We start from the raw sequence: 21,540 nt of genomic DNA, 5'->3' as shown, positions 1-21,540 counted from the left end.
GTGCTTTCTTCATCTTCATTGTTGGCTATTTAAGAAACACGGAGGCTACAGCCTTTTTCATCTCAAAGCACTTGATAAACTACTTCAGAAGAGGTAAATTCAGTGTTTGCAAGGGTGGACAGCTGAGCACAGATTAAATCTTGCACTCGCATGCTCAAGATTACAAACCTCCTGTTAACTGCTGCTGTCTTCCAACAACTCTGCTGCTGCTGATATTGTGTTCTAGCTGCCATCCAAAATATTTTTAGGTTGGCATTAACCTCTCTGTGCTTATGTGGGTGGATGCCTGTGTGTGTATATCATTACCTTTAGTATTAACAACTGCAAAACGTACCAGCTCAATTCACTTTATAAACAGCACGAACATCAATGAGCTCTGTGTTGGAATGCAGGACATGCTGTCTACCTACGAGGAGTGAGGAATCCCAGCTACAAGGGATGTGTAATCTTGCATTCATGTTATTGTTTTTTTAAATGTAAGAATAAGGTTGCAATCTATTTATCATTTAAAGGCCCATTGCTGTTCCTCTACAATGTTGTCATGTGAAACATGCTTTCCCTGAAAAGGACCAGTCTGTCTGGTCGGCTGCCAAGGGAGGTGGTGGAGACACCTTCCCTGGACATGTTCAAGAGGGGACTGGACATGCCATTTGGTGCCATGGTCTAGTAGTCATGAGGTGTTGGGTGACAGATTGGACTTGATGATCTTTGAGGTCTTTTCCAACCTTGTTGATTCTATGATTCTAATTGTAGTACCATGTGAGTACAAATGACAGGGGGCTGATCACAGGAGCATTTCACATGGAACATGGAATGGAATGGAAAGGAGTGGAATGGAAAGGAGTGGAAAGGAGTGGAATGGAATGGAATGGAATGGAATGGAATGGAATGGAATGGAATGGAATGGAATGGAATAGAATAGAATAGAATAGAATAGAATAGAATAGAATCAACCAAGTTGGAAAAGACCTTTGAGATCATTGAGTCCAACATATCATCCAACTCTATCTAATCAACTAAACCATGGCACCAAGCACCCCATCCAGTCTCTTCCTAAACACCTCCAGTGATGGTGACTCCACCACCTCCCTGGGCAGCACATTCCAAGGGCAAATCACTCTCTCTGTGTAGAATTTCTTCCTAACATCCAGCCTAAACCTCCCCTGGTGCAGCTTGAGACTGTGTCCTCTTGTTCTGGTGCTGGTTGCCTGGGAGAAGAGACCAGCCCCCACCTGGCTACATCCTCCCTTCAGGTAGTTGTAGACAGGAATAAAGTTCCCCCTGAGCCTCCTCTTCTCCAGGCTAAGCAACCCCAGCTCACTCAGCCTCTCCTCATAGGGCTTGTGCTCCAAACCCCTCACCAGCTTTGTTGCCCTTCTCTGGACATGTTCCAGAAACTCAACATCTTTCCTAAACTGAGGGGCCCAGAATTGGACACAGGACTCCAGGTGTGGCCTAACCAGTGCTGAGCACAGGGGCACAATGACCTCCCTGCTCCTGTTGGCCACACTGTTCCTCATACAGGTCAGGATGCCATTGGCTTTCTTGGCCACCTGGGCACACTGCTGGCTTATGTTCAGCCTACTATCAACCAGTACCCCCAGGTCCCTTTCTGCCTGGCTGCTCTCCCACTACTCTTACCCCAGCCTATAGCACTGCATGGGGTTGTTGTGGCCAATGTGTAGAACCCAGCACTTAGATGTGTTAAATCTCATCATTTGAAGAAGAGCTTATCAAGCCATTTTGGAGCTATAGTTTATTAAAGATTTACCCCCTTTGACATTTTTCTTTTTGTTTACTCTTTGTTTCCATCCCTCCAGCTCACAAATACACTGTTATTGTCCTTCAGATTTTCCATATCATTAATTCTGACTGGAGGCTCAAGCAACAGCTGTACTTGAAGAAACTAGATTATAATTGAGAGAAATTATTAATTATTTTGTTGATGCCCTCTACCTTTTCTATTGATTTCACTGGAAATCATCAGCTTGATCACATTCCCATGGAGCTCAAATGGGGAGGGGGCATGTGTGTGAATGTCACAATCTGCTGAAGTGTGTGTCCTAAGGGCACAGAAGTCCTCTCCTGCTTGAGGTGAGTAAGCCAAAGCCATTCCCAGCATGCCTTTGGCGCAGTAGGAATGTACCATGTGTGGCCATGGTTTATAAGGCAGAAAAATATTTCTATACAAGGTAACTCAGTTATCTGCATCCTTTCCTTTACGTGGGAGGCTACATTCTCAGCTATCGGATAGTGATTCCAGCCTCAGCTTTGCAGGTGTTTCTCTACCTCATTGCAGACAGGGATGCTTTCAGGCACAGGCAAAGCTGTCAGCTGCCAAAGATGGGAGCATGCTGGGGGGCAGTGAGCAGCCTGGTTTGCAGGGACTGAAAGAGATGGGGGTGGCTGTATCTGCAGCAGGTACATGCTGACTGTCCAGTGAACAGAACAGAACAGAACAGAACAGAACAGAATAGAATAGAATAGAATAGAATAGAATAGAATAGAATAGAATAGAATAGAATAGAATAGAATAGAATAGAATAGGTTGGAAGAGACCTTCAAGATCATCAAGTCCAACCTATCACCCAACACTATCTAATCAATTAAACCATGCAACCAAGCACCCCATCCAGTCTCTTCCTAAACACTTCCGATGATGGTGACTCCACTACCTCCCTGGGCAGCCCATTCCAATGGCCAATCACTCTCTCTGTGTAGAATTTCTTCCTAACCTCCAGCCTAAACCTCCCTGGCACAGCTTGAGACTGTGTCCTCTTGTTCAGGTGCTGGTTGCCTGGGAGAAGAGACCAGCCATCACCTGGCTACAACCTTCCTTCAGGTAGTTGTAAAGAACAATAAGGTCTCCCCTGAGCCTCCTCTTCTCCAGGCTAAGCAACTCCAGCTCCCTCAGCCTATCCTCATAGGGCTTGTGCTCCAAACCCCTCCCCAGCTTTGTTGCCCATCTCTGGACACATTCCAGCAACTCAACATCTTTCTCTCAAAGGTTTCAAGGGGGTACAAAAGGGGAAACACACCCCAGGAGGGACCCCCTCTGCTGCTGCCTCATAGCTGTATTCAATCTGGCCAGGGGTGAAGAGAAAAATCCTTTGGGCTGCAAAATTAAATTTTGCCTACCCTGCTGATAAGCCTTGAGCTAACTGTGATTACAGAGGTATCTTCACCTCCTTCTATTTTGACTCACAAAGAGAGGCTTACTGGAGGGTTGATTTTGATCCCTGTTAAGAAAAATATAAGGAGAAAGACAAAATTCCTCTTGCTTCAAGATTATAGATTTAAGTCTCACCGACAATGCAATAGTTTCTAGATGCTTTAAGTCACTTGAGGAGGAATATTTTTAATCTACAATAATTAACATTACCTCAATTTTGATGTTTACAGCATCTGCCACGTTTTCTGTGATCCTCTTTAAGTCCAAAAACCATTATTCTGCAAGGTCTTAAATAAAGGTAGGTGAGGCACTGCTTCTGCAAGAGGCAATTTGCTAAATCAAAGATGATAAATGTAGAACTGTGGTTTGAAAAAGAAATGTGATTCTCCACCAAGACAAGCAAGGTGGGGGGAAGGGGGCAAGAAAGTGCTAATATGAGAAATTTCTATTGATAATTTCTTCATCAGGCAATGACAGTTTCACAGAGACAGGCATCTCTTGATTCCTGTAAAATTCTCTCAGGCATCTTCTTTCAATCTCTCTGCTGGTTTGGGAGCCTCAGATGTACTTTCCCCAGACATAATGAATGAAGAAGAGTATTTAACATGAGACGCTTCACACAGGATGTTTGGAGTGGGGTTGAGCTCCTGTCCTGTCAGCTCAGGTCATCAAACTCCATGTTATCCCTCAGACTAGGTATGTCCAGGGCAGCTGGATTGGCTCCTGAAGCAGATGGAGGCAATTTCACCCTCTTCCTCCCTCACCTCCCTGTTGGACCCTCTGACTCGCTGAAAGGGCAGGAGGGGTGCAAAAAGTCAGATGGAGAAAAAAAAAAGAAAGGCTGACTGGGCAGGAAGGAGCAGACCTTCCAGATCTTGGAAACCCTGTCCAGCTTCCCCATTTCCAGCCTCCTCCCTCCCTAGCTGTGTCTCAGAACCACATTTCATCCCACCCCTTGGTCATCAGTCCCTGCCCCAGTGATGCCACTGCAGTGCCATTTTATATGACTTACTTGCCTCTACCCAGGTTTCAGCTGTCTACTTTCTCCCACCATCTTTCCAGCAGTCCTTGCTTCTCTTCTCATGCTTCCAGCTGCCCCACTGTCCCACTTTCTTCCCTGCCCTAGGCCATTTCCCATCTTCTCTTTCTCTGCCCACCCCCTTTAATTCCTGAGTCAGTCCTGCCCTGGCTTGCCACCAGCTTCTCCCTCTCTTCTGGATCTTGCTGGTTCCCCCAGTCCCTCCTAAAGCTGGGTGGAAAGGTGGATCCTGTCTCCCTGAGCCTTTATGCCAAAGACCAGGAAAAGTCAGAGGGGGGAAAAACAGAGGCATTTATTCCTCAATGCCATTGTCATATGCCATGGAACTTTCCAGCAAGTCAGGTATTGTGGTTTACTTTCAAATGTGAGAACTACTGAGCAGCTGTAAATCCAATCCCAAATGCATATTGTTCTTTCAGAACACCAGTTTGTGCATCCTGATGGAATATGGCACTTTGTATGAAACACAAATGAATGGTTTATTATTGGCTTCTCAAAAAATCAGGTCTGGAGGTTGCTCCTCACAATGAGCTCTGATTAGAACAGAGGATCAGCCTAGCAGTGTTTCCCTCTGTCTCTGTAACCTATGAATTATTTTATCCATGTGAAGGTAACACTATTTCCCATTATTTCCTGCTTTACTTTGCTAATAAGAAAGTCTGCTACTGATACTCAAAGCTCTCATCTGGTTTTCCTGAGGAAGTCTGCATGCAGAGCAAGAACTGGTTCACCTTTCACCAGAGCACAGCCACCCAGGGATCTGCATAGAGAAACTTCTTTGGACACCCATTGGGTGAGTATGCAGCACCTGAGACATGACAGAACGTGCATGAAAATACTGCAGTTCCTGGTGAGCCCCTGGAGGGATGTTGCAACAGAGGGGGTAACATTTTCAAGCCTTTAAAAAAAGTGCCACCTATACAATAGATAAGCCAAGTCCTACTGTGACTCCAGTGGTCCTGTGCTTGGCTGACACTCTATGCTATGTTTCTCCACCTCTGTGAGGTACTGAGTGATGGTGTATGGTACAGTTGGTTGTTCACAACACATTCGTGGCTCAGTGCAAGGTCATCCATCAGATTCTTGTGCCTAGTAGGTCACTCTGGAAGCAGTAATAGCCATGGCCATCAGAGTTCCTGGCTCTAGTACCAGGCTAGCAAGATTAGCTGTTTTTCTTCTGAGGGCTAGATGTAACTGAGAAATCAATCAAACTTCAACCTCTGCCAGCCTATAAAAGGTGGAGGATATGGAGGTTCCCAGCAGGTGGTGTGAGCTGTTGTTTTTCCTCTGGTCTGAAAGACAGACAGAGGAGAAATGTCTTTGCTCTGCATACCTGCTAACTTTCTCGGCATGATGAGCCAGCCAGCTAATAAGCAAGTAATTATACATCAGAATACACAGTTCAGTGGCAATGCCACCTGTCTGCAGCACACTGAGATATGAGGGAAGAGAGTACTCCATTCCAGCTCTGCCTTGCTGGATGAGTTTTGGTGAGTCACACCTTGATGTTGTGTTTCAACCCCTGCTCCATCTCACGTAGGGGAGTGCTCCATGATACTTTTGATCACGGAGACAGTTATGCCAGCAAAACCTGTGGTGGTGTGAATTCGTTTGTTGCTTTGCTTGGGAGCAGTGGGGACATGGGTGATCCTGGCAGCCACAGCCCTGCTGGTAAGCTCTACCAGCTCCACCAGGGGAGCTTCAGTGCTGCACAGCACTAGCACACCTGTATCGTGTCCCCAGGTAGCCTCAGCCCCATCTGTTCTAAAATTATTAAAGCAGCTCAAATGAACAAGACATTGGTAAATGTGGTTGGTGTTTCTAGAATTTCCTCCCAATAGGGCTTTTCTGTTAACTTCTTGTATGAACCATCTCATGTCATGAGGTCTTGGGTGACAGGTTGGACTTGATGATCTTTGAGCTCTTTTCCAACCTTATTGATTCTATGATTCTATGATTCTATGTTACTTATTTTTGCAGTAATGGCCCTTCTAACTCTGGCTTTCTAGAGAATTGTGTTCCAAACAGCCTGGTAAATTGAAACAAAGACTTTAACTGTGGATTTCCTTAAATGGATCAAGTTACAGAGGAAAGACAAGGATTGCCACTTGTGCCTTAAGGTTGCGAATGTATTTAAGCACAGAGACAACATGGTGTTTTGGACCCACCTCAAAGGTAATGAGAAAGCAGCAACCTTTGCTTAGGGTGTTGTGTTTTAAAACATTCTTTCAGCAGGAAGTTACCCCCAAATTTATTTTTTTTTTTAAGCTTTTTGCAGCAAAGAACTATTTAAGATATTTTGGCTTGGGATGGTACATTGTTTAAAATGTAGCTGTAGTGTATCACTGCATAGGAGGGGCAAGGAAAGGACGAGTGTGTGTGAGTGTGTGTGTGTGTACACACAGGTCCATGCACTTACAGGATAGCCAAGGGATCAGGCCCAGCCAGCATGGATTTAGGAAGGGCAGGTCCTGCCTGACCAACCTGATCTCCTTCTATCACAGTATCACAGTATAACTAAGGTTGGAAGAGACCTCGAGGATCATCGAGTCCAACCTATCAACACAGACCCCATGACACAGTATCTAAACCATGGCACCAAGTGCCATGTCCAATCTCCTCTTGAACGCCTCGAGGCATGGTGACTCCACCACCTCCCTGGGCAGCACATTCCAAGGATGAACAACTCGCTCAGTGAAGAACTTTCTCCTCACCTCGAGTCTAAACCTCCCCTGGCGCAGCTTGAGACTGTGTCCTCTTGTTCTGGTGCTGGTTGCCTGGGAGAAGAGACCAACCCCTTCCCAGCTACAACCACCTTTCAGGTAGTTGTAGAGGGCAATGAGGTCACCCCTGAGCCTCCTCTTCTCCAGGCTAAACAATCCCAGCTCCCTCAGCCTCTCCTCATAGGGCTTGTGCTCAAGGCCTCTCACCAGCCTTGTTGCCCTTCTCTGGACACGTTCAAGTGTCTCAATGCCCTTCTTAAACTGAGGGGCCCAGAACTGGACACAGGACTCAAGGTGTGGCCTAACCAGGGCTGAGTACAGGGGCACAATTACTTCCCTGCTCCTTCTGGCCACACTATTCTTAATGCAGGCCAGGATGCCATTGACCTTCTTGGCCACCTGGGCACACTGCTGGCTCATGTTCAGCCAGCTGTCGATCAGTACCCCCAGGTCCCTCTCTGTTTAGGAGCTCTCCAGCCACTCCGACCCCAGCCTGTAGCTCTGCATGGGGTTGCCGTGGCCAAAGTGCAGCACTCGGCACTTGGATTTGTTGAATGCCATCCCATTGGACTCTGCCCATCTGTCCAGTCCGTCGAGGTCCCTCTGCAGAGCCTTTCTACCCTCTAACTGGCTAACATCTGCTCCTAACTTGGTGTCATCTGCAAATTTTCTGATGACTGACTCAATCCCCTCATCCAGATCATCAATGAAGATGTTAAAGAGGATGGGGCCCAGCACTGATCCCTGGGGGATGCCACTGGTGACTGGCTGCCAGCTGGATGTGGCACCATTCACCACCACTCTCTGGGCTCTATGATCAGGTGACTGCCTGGTGGATGTGGGGAAGGCTGTGGATGTAGTCTACCTGGACTTCAGCAAGGCCTTTGACACTGTCCCCCACAGCAAACTGCTGGCTAAGCTGTCAGCCCATGGCTTGGACGGGAGCACACTGCGATGGGTTAGGAACCGGCTGAAGGGCCCAGCCCAGAGAGTGGTGGTGAATGGTGCCACATCCAGCTGGCAGCCAGTCACTAGTGGTGTGCCCCAAGGATCAGTGCTGGGCCCCATGCTCTTTAACATCTTTAGTGATGATCTGGATGAGGGCATTGAGTCCATCATCAGTAAATTTGTGGACGACACCAAGCTGGGGGCAGGAGTTGATCTGCTGGAGGGTAGAGAGGCTCTGCAGAGGGACCTCAACAGGCTGGACAGATGGGGAAAATCCAACGGCATGAGATTTAACACATCCAAGTGCCGGGTTCTGCACATTGGCCACAACAACCCCATGCAGTGCTACAGGCTGGGGTCAGAGTGGCTGGAGAGTGGCCAGGCAGAGAGGGTCCTGGGGGTACTGGTTGATGGTAGGCTGAACATGAGCCTGCAGTGTACCCAGGTGGCCAAGAGGGCCAATAGCATCCTGGCCTACATCAGGAACAGCATGGCCAGCAGGAGCAGGGAAGTCATTGTGCCCCTGTACTCACCACTGGTTAGGCCACACCTTGAGTCCTGTGTCCAGTTCTGGGAAGATGGGTCAGGCCAGGAGAGTGGATTTTGGTAGTGAAAGGAAATAGAAGTCAGTTGGAGAGATGGCAAAAGAAGAGTAGGAAGAAGTCTCCACCAGGAGCTGAACTGACTCAGGCATCTTCAGCCAAAACAACTGCCAATGCCCAGGTGAGCTGGGAACTGCATGTTCACTCTCCTTGATGGAAATAAGCCCATCCCAGGAAAGGTCTGAGTGCCCAAGCTATTTGAATGGTGGGAGTGCACACAGGTTCCTGTGGCCTTGGTTGTAATTTTTTGTTTCATTGTCATGTTATACAAAGAGGCTGGTGGAGAGGTGTACCCCGATGAACTATGCATGGTTCCTCAGACAGCAGTGGAGTTGCTTCAGGCACTGAACTGCATGCTGTTTTCTGCAGCATGCCTGGCACACTTTCTATAACCATCTCTTCTAGCTCTTGTGGTCCAGGATCAGCAGTGAGGGGAGACTCTGTCAGAAAAGTGGGTTTCTCTGCGGCTTTCTTTTTATATCTGAAACACAGAACACAATGTCCTGAAGTGAGGGTGGCTGTCTGGGGACAAATAGGGTCTCAAGAACTTCTTGTGTGTAAATTTCGGTCAATGTATTAGTAAGAGATCAGCTTCCTAAAAGCAAGTGTGACCACTGGGCAACTGAAGTGTGAAGAAACCAGCTGGGATGTTTTCTCACCAACAATCCCAACGCCTTACCTGAGTGTTCCCACAAAGGTAACTGCAGGATAGCTTCTTTTTCATGTCAGGCTATGTGAGACATAGTGCGCTGTCTGTAGCCAAAGGTTGTCTCCACAAAGGTCTAAACAGCAAGCTCTCATATGAGAGTTGTCCTGTGTAGGTATTATTTTGACTCATGTCAATCAATCATGCCCCTTCTGCAAGTTTTTTAAAACCTCCCAAAGAAACTTCAAGTAGCAGATTCTCCTGGGAGTGCTGCAAAGTGGTTGAAACACTATCCTCTAGCCGAAGGCATCTGCCTCAGGAGCAGCTCCTTTACTCTCCCCAGCACCACCACCTCTACCACAGGGCAAAGATCAGATATTTCCAATCATCTGCCTTACACTGACAAAATCTACGACTGATACACCCTTTGCTGGTGGAGGCAGAGAGCATGAACAGGGGAAAATCATGCACAAACCCTTTCTATCTACTCTCTGTGAAAAAGCATTCCTTTCCAGTGCACTCAGACAGATGTGTGATAGGAGAGGGGGGCTGAGGCAATGAAAGGAAATAGAAGAAAGGGAGAACAAGTTCCTTTGACCAGGACCAGCTTGACATTTTTTCAACTAACTTTTTACACATGAAAGAGGGTAGGAAGGAAGAAGAAAGAATGAATACAGGAGAAGGAGGCAGAGAGGAAAAAAAAGATCAAAGGGTGAAACGGGAAAAAGATGCTCCTAGTTGATGCTGAAACACTTGTCCGCGCCCCTATACCAGCAGATCTGACCTAAAGCACAAGAGCCAGAAAAAAACCCAGCAGGATCTCTGGCAAACTAGATAGGCAAGCTAAAAAGCATAGAGATCGGTAGAAAATGTCGAGTTACAAGCCTGTGGGCTTAGTAAACAAGGCGTCAGACGGGTGTAGGGGTGTGCGTTTGCATATGTGTGAGGACCTGAGCAGAAGACAGAGCGGACAGACATTGAGATCACGGGGGCAAGGGGTTGCAATAGCTTTTAAACAAGCTTTAACAAGGAAACAGAAGTTTGTCAGTGTAATTGAGTAAAAACAGGAACAGCAAAATCCTATACAATAGCAACCAGCTGCCAGAAATCCCAGCACGGACCTGAGACTGGTTACCTTAGAGAAGTACAGGGAGGAAGAGGGGTAAAGCTCAGGCAGGATGAACACCTTGGGTGAGGAATAGAGATAGATTCCCTCTTCATCACTCCTTTCATCACCAAACACTCTCTGCAATGAGGAGAGATAATCAAAAAGGCCAAGAATACACAAGAGGCTCAGAGGTCCTATTAATGTTGTAAACTGACCTGAGAAGAAAGCAAGCAGAGAATAGGTATATTCCCTAGAGTGGAGATGAGAACTGAGGACACCAAAGCAGAACCCTTGGGATTTATAGCCCTATCTTGGCATGTTTCATACTGTAAGCAGGAGATACCCAGGAGAATCTGCAACAGTAGCAGCATTGTCCTAGTCTTAAAGGATGGTCTTTCCTAGCTCCCCCTCTTCAGCTCTCTTGCTGCCCAATCTCACACTGCCTCGGGTAAGAAAGACCCTTGCCCCTCTGCTGCGTTGTTTCAGAGCCTGCCCCAGCTCAACCCAGCCCAGCAGCATCAAGGAAGCAACCCTGTGTGCTCAGCTTCTCAGTGCAGACCTGTGTTGCAGTTAGAATTCCCATGTTTTCTCATCTCCCTGCTAACATCTCCGCTGTAGTGCCAGTCTTATGGCTTTTGCATTCTCAACTCTCACCTCTCTTGCAGCAATTGGAGTCGCCCTGGCTTTGCCCATTGCCTTTAAGGTGCCCCATTGTGTGTACCTCCTTACTTTCTTTTACTGTTTTAGCATACAATAGCAAGGGAAATGCTCCAGCAAAGCTTCAAGCTGGGATGTAGTTGCTTCCATATGAGGGGAAGGGATCCTGGAGACATTTCTGGGATGTGGTGCTGAGAAGAAAAGGAACAGGAAAGATGTGACAGAAATGTCAAGCTACAAGTTCAAGAGGTCACTGGAGCCCAGAGAGCTACATCATCCCAGAAAAGAAATAAATGACAGACTGCACCACACTATAGCATGAAAACATTGACACAAATAGAATTAATGTTATTGCAACTGGGCCTTGGCCTCACACGGTTCTTCAATCGTCTCTTGCCTGGTGACTTTGTGCTATACATGATTTGCTCTCTTTGAGCATTACATCTGTTCCAGAGACTGTCTTTCTCTTAACATATCTGTGAAATATAGGTGATGTAGTACATATAAATATTTCAAGCAGACAGGACTCATTTGACAAGCGGGGTCTGGAGAAGGGACCAGAGACACTGACTCCCAGCTGGAAAGACAGGACAAATCCATTCTGTGGGAACAGAATGGAGGGAGGAAGGACATCCCTCATCTTTGCCTTTTGACAAGTAGAGTCACTACAGGGTATAGTTTCCTTGTGACAAGTAGATCACTTAGCAAGCGTACATGGGAGTGCTGGCTTGCTGTCACCCACTGGAATGTTATGCATGTTAGGATTTATTAGGCCTCAACCAATAATTATTAATTACCTTATTTAGCAAATGCAGTTACGTACTTGGGTTTTGGCAGCATTTTTTTCTCTACTCAGAACATCCATGGACAGATGACAGCTTTTTCTAATTATTTATTATCCAATTATTTTTCCCTTTAATTCAATGGACTGCTCACAGTCTCACTTTTATGGCTTTTTACTGCTCCCTAATTGGATGAGTTCGAAGGTACTTTTGGCACAAGCACTTTTGTTTGCTAAGAGAAAGCTGGGTTGTTCCACATACTTTGACAGTTTACCTCGAAATTCATTTTCCATAAACATTTGTTCCAGTGAGACCTGACCAGGTGCACTGAATGCTAACACCAAAAACAAAAAAAGAAGAGTGGAGTTTATATTTTCAGACTTATAATGTGTCACTTATAATTGTTCAAACTCAGAGGCACTATTCTGTACTCTAATGAGGATCCCTAAAACAAACAAACAACAAAACCAAAACAACCACAACAAAAACCCAAACACAGACAAAAAAAGAGAACCAACACAAACCCAAACCCCACAAGATAATGGAAAAGCTATTAAATGCCTCATAAATATCCTCTTTTCAAGACGTATCTCCGTGTCTTTTCCATCACCATGAAGTCTCCAGGATCTGCAAACATCTCTTCATCTCATTTCATTAGGTTGCTTTCAGCCTGCACCATGCAGATGTGGACATTTTCACTCTGTCATCACTATCAACTCCTGCATCTCCTCATACTTGGCCAAAGGTGACGCTCTGCCTGTCCTCCGAGTGCTGGCTGCCTCCTTCTACATATACGCCTTTTATTAATGTTGTCACCATCCAACTGTGGAAAGGATCAAATCCTTCTCAGATAGAATATTGTATTAAAAAAACAACTTGCTCATATCAGGTGCTTTTTAAAGTGCCTTTCTCCATGCTGTAGTTTTTGGAGAGAACACCTGAGTGTGAAGCCTGGAGTTTCTTGGCAAATGTTACCTTAGCTCAGTTGTAGAAAAAAGGGAAAAACAAAACCAACCCAAACCAACAAACAAAAACCCCAACCCAAACGACAACAAACACACACACACAGAGAAAACCAAACCAAACCCAACCCAACCGCAAACCAACCAACCCAAAACAACCACAAAAGAAAAATTCAAATTCATAGTATCATAGTATCATTCAGGGTTGGAAGGGACCACAAGGATCATCTAGTTCCAACCCCCCTGACATGGGCAGGGACACCCCACACTAGATCAGGCTGGCCAGAGCCTCATCCAGCCTGGTCTTAAACACCTCCAGGGACGGGGCCTCGACCACCTCCCTGGGCAACCCATTCCAGGGCTTCACCACTCTCATTCAAACAAAACAATTTTAAACTGGTGATATCTTGACAAGTGAGGAATTAGGGTCCAGTGGGAAACCCACCTGCCGTGCCTCCAGCACGCAGATATCCTGCTGGTCATGGGGTGCCTGTCCAGCACTCCGCTCTCCTGGAGCTCGCTACTGCTTCCCTTTCCCGCTGAGCACCACTGACAATGGTAGTAACTGCTTAATAATTAGCAGCTGTGTCTGTTGCTGGTTACAGCGTGGCTGAGTAACCAGCCATTCTCTGGGCCATCTCTCTGAACAATTTTTTTAATTACATTTTTATCCAGGGGTGGGTAAAAATGCAATTAACGTGCTTGCTGGGGTGCGTATTTCCATCCGTTTTCCCTTCGGGTATGGCCCCTCTCGCCGCTCCCGTGCAGGCGGAGCCGCGCGGCAGGGCCGGGAGCGCCCAGGGGCAGAGCGCAGCAAGGGAGCCACCGGGGCCGCCAAGACCACTCGTGGCCGTGGCAAGAGGGCGCGCGGGACTCAGCCTTAGGGAAGAGGCACAGGGGACTCGTGTCGCCTAAGGGACTGGTCGCATCAGCCTCGGCGGGGCCAACGGCGTGAGAGCGGCGCGCTGGAGCCTGCCTGCTCCCGGGGAGCGGTAACCCCGTCAGGGGCTTTCAACGGCGCTGGCTCTGCTTTGCGATGTGGCCTCGTCTCTACAGCCCCGAGCCAGGCACGGGTGGGCTCGCCGGCTCTACAGCCCCGCGGAGCGAGCTGATCTAGGTTTCCCCTGAACCAGCATTTTGTGCCCCTGGTAAAACAGATGGAGATAGAGGTGGCAAAGCAGGGCTCCCATGGCGCAGTATCCTGGTACCGCTGGTGATGCCCGGGGCTGTCGCGCATCATCTCCTTCCTCCGGGCTGCAGATCTCTGCCTGGGCCCTGCGTGTGGGAGACTCAGCTACCTCGCCTGGGTTCTGGGTATGAACATCAGCACAGCCTGGGGCCGGTAGTTCAACGGGCATCGCCGCGGCCACGCACCGGGCTGGGGGCCCGCACAGCACCGTCGCCCCGCCGCTCCCGAGCAGCATGCACAAGGCAGCCCCGACAGCCTGCAACCTACCTGGGGGGACCCAAAGAACTTTGCTGGCACCAGCCGGCACAGCACAGGACACATCCCTACGCCCCTCTTCCGCAACCTCCGCTGCCCCCCATCCACAGTTCGCTGCCCACGCGAGCCGGGGGCGATTCCTCCCCCCAGCAACCCCATGGCTTTTCGTAGATCCCACCCGAGAGAAGCCGACCTTGCCGCGAGTGTTCTGGGCGTGGAGGGACCCCGGCCTGAACTCTCCGCCCAGAGCAAGTCCCGTTTTCGCCCCAGCCCTGCGGTGCTGTCTCTAATTGGGCCGACCGGGCTAAGGGGAGGCTCGCAGAATTGGGCAGGAGGCAGGGCTCTGCCAAGTGCGGCTGCTTTAATTTGCTCTGTTTGTTTTTTTGGTTTTTTTTTTAAGAGTGATGAAAGGAGGGTGAAAACCTGTAAAGCTGATAGACAAGAAAACACACCACGGCCGAAAGGCAGAGAGTGGCGAGACGACCACGGCCTAGCTCGGGTGGTGGGGCGCGGTGCTCCGCCGTGCTCTCACCCTCCCTCCCACTCCGGACGCCCCGTCGGGAGTCGGTGGGGCGGAGCTCCCTGGGGTTGGTAGGGGAGCGGTGAGGCTCCCGGCAACTTCTGAAGGAGATTTTGGCACTTCAGGAACAAGCGGCCAGATAGGGACCTGCCAAGCGGTTTGCAGCCGACGTTTGGCAAGAGTAACCCAACTTTTTGCAGCTTCTTGTTCCTTCTCGTCGGCCCTCTCCCAGGTGCAGCCTCTGTCAGTTCCCACCAGGAGCTCCGACAGCCATCCAGAGTGGACCACTCTACGCCTGCGAATCGTCTACGAGGCGGGCGGAGCAGGCAAGCAGCCGCGGCGAAGCACCTGCCTGTGCCCAGCACACAACATCAGGGAAAGTTTTGAAGGGAGAAGGAGCTAGTAGGCTGGAGAAGAGGCGAGCAGAGTAGGGCTGAGCTGCAGGCGGAGTGAGGGTGCGTGGTCTGTCTGCTCCTCGTTTGCTTCCCCATCAGGCTGGCTGGGGCGATGCAGCGCAGCTGGGGGAGCTCTTGGGAGCCGCTTTAAAAAAAAAAAAAAAAAAAAGAAAATCCTTCCTGGATTTGATTAATTACAACAATCCCCTCCCCAGAAGATCTGGAAAAGAGGAGAGAGAGTCACCTATCCCTCCTTCTTTTCAAGCGGCTGGCTCCTGCCCCCCACCCTCGCTTTCCACCCTTTTTCTCCACCTCCTTCTCTTCCTCCCCCCCGCCCTCCCCCCGTTCGCTCCTGAGGCTGTGACCAGAACCTCGGCGGGAGGAGGGCGGGCGAGGACTCTCCCAAGTTGGCAGCACTTCGGGCAGCGCGGAACTTGGGGTAGCACTCGGCGGCTCCCACTGAACAAAGAAATCCTCTTTCCCAAAGGAGCTGGAGGGCAGCGCTGGGCTGGCCCAGGTTCTGCTCCTGCCCCAACCCGGCTTTGGCTTGGTGCCTCCGTGCTGGCCTTTCCCCGTAAGCAGCCGCCCCTTTTCTTGGAGAATCTCGAGCAACCTGGCGAGGAAAAGCGGCGCTCCGCTTTTCTGCCATCCTTGTTTCCTTCCATCGCTCTCTTTTCTTTTTTCTTTCTTTCTTTTTTTTTTTTTTTCTCTCTGTTTGTTGTTCTTGCTTTCCTTTAAAATTTTATCCCCAGGCAGCTTCAGTGTGGGGGTTCCGTTTTTCCGCCCGAGGGGCGCCGGTGCCCGGCGCGGAGCGGGGCGTATGGGGCGGCGTTTCAGGAGGATTTCGCCTGCTCCTCGCTCCCCCGCCGGATGCTGCCTGGGCTCTTTTGGCTGCTTTTCTTCGCCGGCGATGAAGGCTCTGCCTTGAAGATGGAGATGATCTGGTTTTTATTCCTGTCTTTGGTGCCGGTATACAGCAGGGGACAAGGGGTTTACGGTAAGAGACATTGTCGCGGACGCTGTTTGGGAATGGAGGGGGGGTGGGGTGGGAGGAAGAGGTGGGGGCGAAGGCGCAGACGGCGGCGGCGGGATCAAAGTTAAAGAGCACCTGCAGGAGAAAGTAAACGATGCCGGGGAATCTCGTCGCAGGCTGAGCGGAGAGATTTATGCAGCAATAGGGCTCCCAGTGCCTGTAGCTACTTCATAATTCGTCGCCGTAACCCCTGGACATCCCCCCGATATTTACGAGCTGGCAGGCAGGGCTAGCGAGGCTGCCGCCGGGCCGGCCGCGCCCGGATTCGGGGGAAGCGAGAGCTGCGGTGGGGAGTGGTCCCGGGCCCTGGTCCTGCCTGTCCAGTACCCCACCCGCCTCGCGTGGGGGGACAGCGTGCGGAACGCAGCGACGCAGTTCTGGGAGCACCTTAGAGTTGCAGTTTCTTCGGGGCAAGGGGAGGACGAAAGATTCCCTCCCCGCGCTGCCCTGGCGCCGTTGCTTCCTTACAGGAGCCGATAGGAGGGCGGCCGCCGCTGCCTTGCCTGGCTTCGTGCCGGAGCTCTGCCTTGATGCCGGGGGCAGCCCGATCCGCGCCGCGGCGTGCGGGGAGGCTCTGTCCGGCTCTGCAGGGCTGGGGCTCCCCTCCCTGCCCCAGAACTCCCGCACAACCCACGGCGAGCCCCGCCGGGTTCCCTCCTGTGCGAGGGGTGAGGCGACATTTGCGCCCTACTGAACTTTGTTGCCGATTTTCTTCTTAAGATCGTGGGTGTGGGGTAGTCTGGGGGACAACTGATGTCGAGCTGCTTGGGTTTTGTTCTCTCACGTTATTATTTTTATTATTATTATTTTAGTTATGATGCTTACTTCCCCTCTTTGTTTGCAGACAGGGTGGCAGATGGCAAGCTCGGGTGTACCCCGAGAGGTCTGGCCTCTGCAGCCTTGCAGCTTCCGAGGGCAGAGAGCAGGGCAGGGGGCAGAGGCTGGGGACGGCACTCCGTGCCCCTGCCAAACACAACCGCTGTCTTGAGAGAACAGCCAGGATTTACTTTAGCCATTCGTGCAGCCACCCTTTCCCTCTCCCAGACCTCTCTAATTCTTGCTTTACAAGATCTGCATTTCCAATACACTGGAAAAAAAAAAGAAATAAAAGCAACCCACAAGACTTGCCTCTCATAACAAGCCGGCTTTATCTTGGCTTACAACTCAGTTGTGCGTTGCTGTAAAGTCCTTCTGGAAGGCATGCCTCTGCCTCTAACAAGCCAAGCTCTCTAAGCTCGGAAGAGAGACCCCAGTGAGAGAATCCATCCCTCCTTCCCCCGCCCTCCCTCCCCCCCCCCCCCCCCCCCCCCCCCTTTTTTTTAACAGCGTGCAGCCAGTCTCTTGTGTGAGCTCTGGCAAAGATCAGTTCAGTCTCACAGGCTATGGGTAAGTCTTTGTAGGTCACTTTTTAATGATGTATTTCTTTAATGGAAACAATTCCTCCTTTCTCCTCAAGGCTGGGATGCTAATTTGAGTTTGGGTCCTTTTTGTAAAATAACCATTTTAAATAGAGGGTGTTTAGCTTGTTTTCTTTTTTCGTTCCTTTTCTCAGTATGGAGTTTTCTTCCCAGCCCGTATGTGCACAGGAAAACTGTAGGACTCTCCAAAGGTGTGAAATAGAATGAGTTTGTGTTACAGAAATCCGGTCAGGACAGGCTATTTAATCCTTTAAAACAGATAACCTGCTTATAGCCAAACTTTTAAGATTCTCTTTTAGTGTGCTTGGTGCTGACCAGCTGTCACTTGCTGTAGAATGGTCTCTCTGCTCAGGATTGTAGCAAGAGGGACAGAGTTTAAAGCCAGTTTTGCTTAAAAGTACTTTGGAAGGTTGCCTGTTGTATTTTTTTCCCCCATCCACTTCAGTGAACCTGCATTTGATAGAGTTGCTGCTAAATTAGGTCTTCAGAATAACTTACTGATGTGTTTGTATTTTTCTCCTGGAGAGAGGTCAGAGAACCTGTGTACAAAAGAAAGCAGAGATACAGACATGCACCAAGATGAAGGCACCCTTTTAGACCAGAATGATACACTATTGCTATCTATTCTCTTAGTTAACTACACAAAGGAAAATCCAGTCTCTCTCCTCCTCTCCCCTCCCTTTTCAGTCTATCTGTTGAGAACATTAGGAGCCTCAGTATGCAGGTGTTGCTGAGTGCAGCCCAGGGCAGTGTCTCATGGAATCATCACACTGCAAACTTCTACAGTGACTAATAGTTTTGATACTGTCTTTCCCAGTCCTGCCTTCAGCTCACTGCCCTGTGCCAATTTCATGCCTTGTGCAACCACAGCATTTTGTTTGGATGCAAAATTGCTGTTATTGATGGCTCAAGAAGAGTTGGTTTGAGACAGTTATATTTGCAAGGACAACTAAAGCAGGATTAGAAACTAGTCTTATTGCCTCTCCCTCTGCTTTGGGTTATCCTCACCATAGCTTTAAGCTGTATTTCAGAGTTGTGTGTTGTGAATGTCAGTCTCCTGTGTGACTTCATGTAGAAATGATGGGAACTCAACTATCATGTTTCAGATCTGTTTTCCTGCTTTTGAATATTTATTTATGGCAATGAAGATGGTGAGAGGCATCTATATGGGTCTATAAATATATTTCACTTTAGTAAATCTGCTGAGATTAAATCAGATTAAACTAGATAAAGTATCCATGTGATGTACCCTTTGAATAATACACCCACATGGATGTGCACAAAAGACCTCTGTCTAGGAGAGCAGAGTTGTTGGAGAGGTTTATTGAGATGAATGGTATAAATAAAATGTGTGTAGAGGGGTTTCTGGGAAAGGAGTGTTTGCAATGGAGGTCCAATTTAATTAGGAGTCAGGGTTCTTTTAGGCTGTTACCTGAAGTGGCTTGCTATATAAATTGACATTTGTTGTAATGACTGAATTGTGTCTGAAACCCTCTTCTCATTAGCTGATCCCATCCTTTCAGCCTTGTTTGTTGCAGCGAGACAAGGCTGGTCTGATATGGAAGGCAGTTCAGCAAACTGTCAGGAGGCAACTTTTATTAGCCTTTTGTGGTGCTCCATTTCCCAAACTGCATAGGTCTTTCCATCTTAGTGTGTTAATGCTGCTGGTCAAGGTGAGGAGCAAGGTGTAACAAATCTCTGGGAAGTGTTAGAATTTGTGAGGAAGGGGTAAGGAGAAAGGGGGTTTGTCTATCTAGGCTTGGAGTTCTCAACGCTTAAAGGCTATACATTAGACTGATAGGGGAGAATAGAGAGTGCCTCCAGGAAGAAGAATGTGCTTCTTGCTTCCTACTCAACCTTGAAGACTTCTGGACTTGTATAGCTCTGGCTCAGAGTGTGCTGCTGTTTTGCTTACTCTGCGTGCAGTCTATAATTAACATCTCTCAGTTGTCTTGCAACTAGCATAGTCCAGCTGATCAACAGCAGCTTTTCAGACTGAATAAAAGATTGGGATGTTTTGTCCTCTGCCTCTTGTAATTCACCTGCAGAAAAGGCATTTAGTGTGTCGTCTGTGATGAGGAACTACAGCAAAGTGATGGAAAGGGAGTAAAAGGAAGGTTTAGCCCGGGCAAGAGGGAAAACTGCCTGCCAGCATGATTGGAGGGACTCGATGGGCTGTGCTACCTCAGGCACTTGAAACTGGTGGGGGCAAAGCAATTTGCAATGGAGTAGTCTTGCCCTGACTTCTGAGGTGGGGAATAAATAACCTAGTAAAGCTCTTTCTTTAAAGAGACACTATCATACTGAATCACCTGTGAGATGCCACTGTGGGCAGCCAAAAAATCCAGCAGGAGAATGTTTTCTTGCATTGGTGATGGAAGAGTGTCATGGTAAAAGATATCCTGGGTTTAGGACATAAATATCCACAAGTCTTCATTTCATATACATGTGACATGATTTGTTTCCTGCTCTTTTTACCTATAAAGTAAAACTTCTTTTCCTAGAGTTTTCAGTGCAGACACCTCACACTGTCTTGAAACCTGTGTGCGTGCCTGTCTTCTGCTGCTGGTTTCTGGGGCACAGACACATTCTAATGTTAAGCTTGAGCCTGATGACCTACATGAGTTTCTCTCCCCTGCCTGTAGCTGTTTTGCCAGCAGGAGCAGGGGTTCAGAAACAGCTCTTCATGTGCACCCTGTTAACAGCTCTGTGCCCCCAGAAATGGGTGAGCAGATTGCTGTCTAAAGTAGTGGTGGAGCTGGCTCCTGTGAGCCACTTTTTGGCTGGTTCTGTTTGGAAAATGGAATGTATGAGCATAGTGGTCCTCCAAAGTATATATACACGTATTTATATGTGTGTGTGTATACACACATGCACATACATATATCCTTTGTACACAGCCATTACTCCTTGCTGTCCAGCAAGGTTGCAGTAGCATAGGTGGTAACCTTTTGATTAAAAAAATGAGTTTTGTAACAGGAGGACTGGAGGAGTCAGTCTCAGTGAAGGACTGGATTGGTCCAAGGTTTGCATAGTTCTTTAGCAGCTTTCTAAGGCCAAGGCATTAAACCTGGCCAGTCCTGTGTTTCAGCACACTTTGCTCTTTTCCAGCTGTAGTGTGTCAGATTCACCCTCCTGTGATACCAGACCTTTTGTTTTAAGGTCAAGTCAGTCGCTTCACACACCAGATAAACCCTCCATTTGCTTTAATATGCAGTACTAGAAAACTGGCATTATCCTCTTGACAGGTTGGTTGCAACTTGATGGTGAAAGTCAAAATATTTCACTATAGGTGTCGTCAGAAACCACCATCCTATGCTAATTTTTGTGGGAACATGAAGATAGATGTTGAATAATTTGACATGAGCAGCATAGCTTTTAAAATTATCATCATGTCAGGTTTTCACTGGATTCTTTTTTTAAATATATATGTATGTATTTCAGGTGAGTTTAGGAACAAGGAGAGTGAGATGTAATAAGTCCCTCCTGTTAAGTGGAAGATAGTCTTGGATGTGCAATAGCCAGACAGCAATTCAGCAGTGCCAGTAAGGGATGCTCTGCTGCTGGGGTTGCTGTTATTGGTTGTTTTTTTTTTTAAGGAACAAGACTAAGTGATTTCCATGCTGGAAACTCAGACATCTTTTGACACTTCCCATCAGCCTTACCTTTTTTTTTTTGCCTGTGTTTTGACTAGAATTGCTGCTATTCTGCTTGCCTGAATTGCGCAATTTAAGGCTTCCAGTCCTTCCCTCCATACACATTTTGTTCTCTTGGTTCATTAAGCATAGTCTGTGCCTAAGAATCTTGCCTGCATGGCTATGACTGTTATGAAGAGGGCAGAGTTGGGAGGTGGGAAAAAAATTGCATTCTGCCCAACGCCAATGAGCTGGCAAAAGCAATATAGAGAGATGCATTTCTACTAGTGAAAGACTGCTTGGTGCAGAGTGCACATATTTTTGTTTGTGGCAAGGTCCTGAACCCTACCTGTGAAAGCCCTCTTTAGTCAGTACAAGGTAAGTCCATGGTCAGCTGGTTTGCCTGTGTAGCTCTGGAGAGACAGTTCACTGATGAATGGTTGGTATTCTTTTTTG

General features: G+C 48.3%; 1 protein-coding gene across 3 annotated transcripts in view; it reads left to right on the top strand.

Moving 5' to 3' along the window:
- The first annotated feature begins 14,676 nt into the window (after positions 1–14,676).
- MDGA1 (MAM domain containing glycosylphosphatidylinositol anchor 1) overlaps positions 14,677–21,540 on the top strand; it is a 198,946-nt gene continuing 192,082 nt past the window's right edge. For all 3 annotated transcript variants that reach the window (XM_068157453.1, XM_068157460.1, XM_068157434.1), the window contains exon 1: positions 14,677–15,995. In XM_068157453.1, the coding sequence (XP_068013554.1) occupies positions 15,869–15,995 (127 nt within the window). In that variant the 5' untranslated portion in view covers positions 14,677–15,868. The remainder of the gene's footprint in view (positions 15,996–21,540) is intronic.

This window comes from Melanerpes formicivorus, unplaced genomic scaffold, assembly GCF_026170545.1.
Source record: "Melanerpes formicivorus ecotype bairdi unplaced genomic scaffold, bMelFor1.0.p_v2 SCAF_2, whole genome shotgun sequence".
Taxonomy (NCBI): Eukaryota; Metazoa; Chordata; class Aves; order Piciformes; family Picidae; genus Melanerpes; species Melanerpes formicivorus.
The sequence above is the reverse complement of the archived record's forward strand: the minus strand, read 5'-3'. Positions and strand labels throughout refer to the sequence as shown.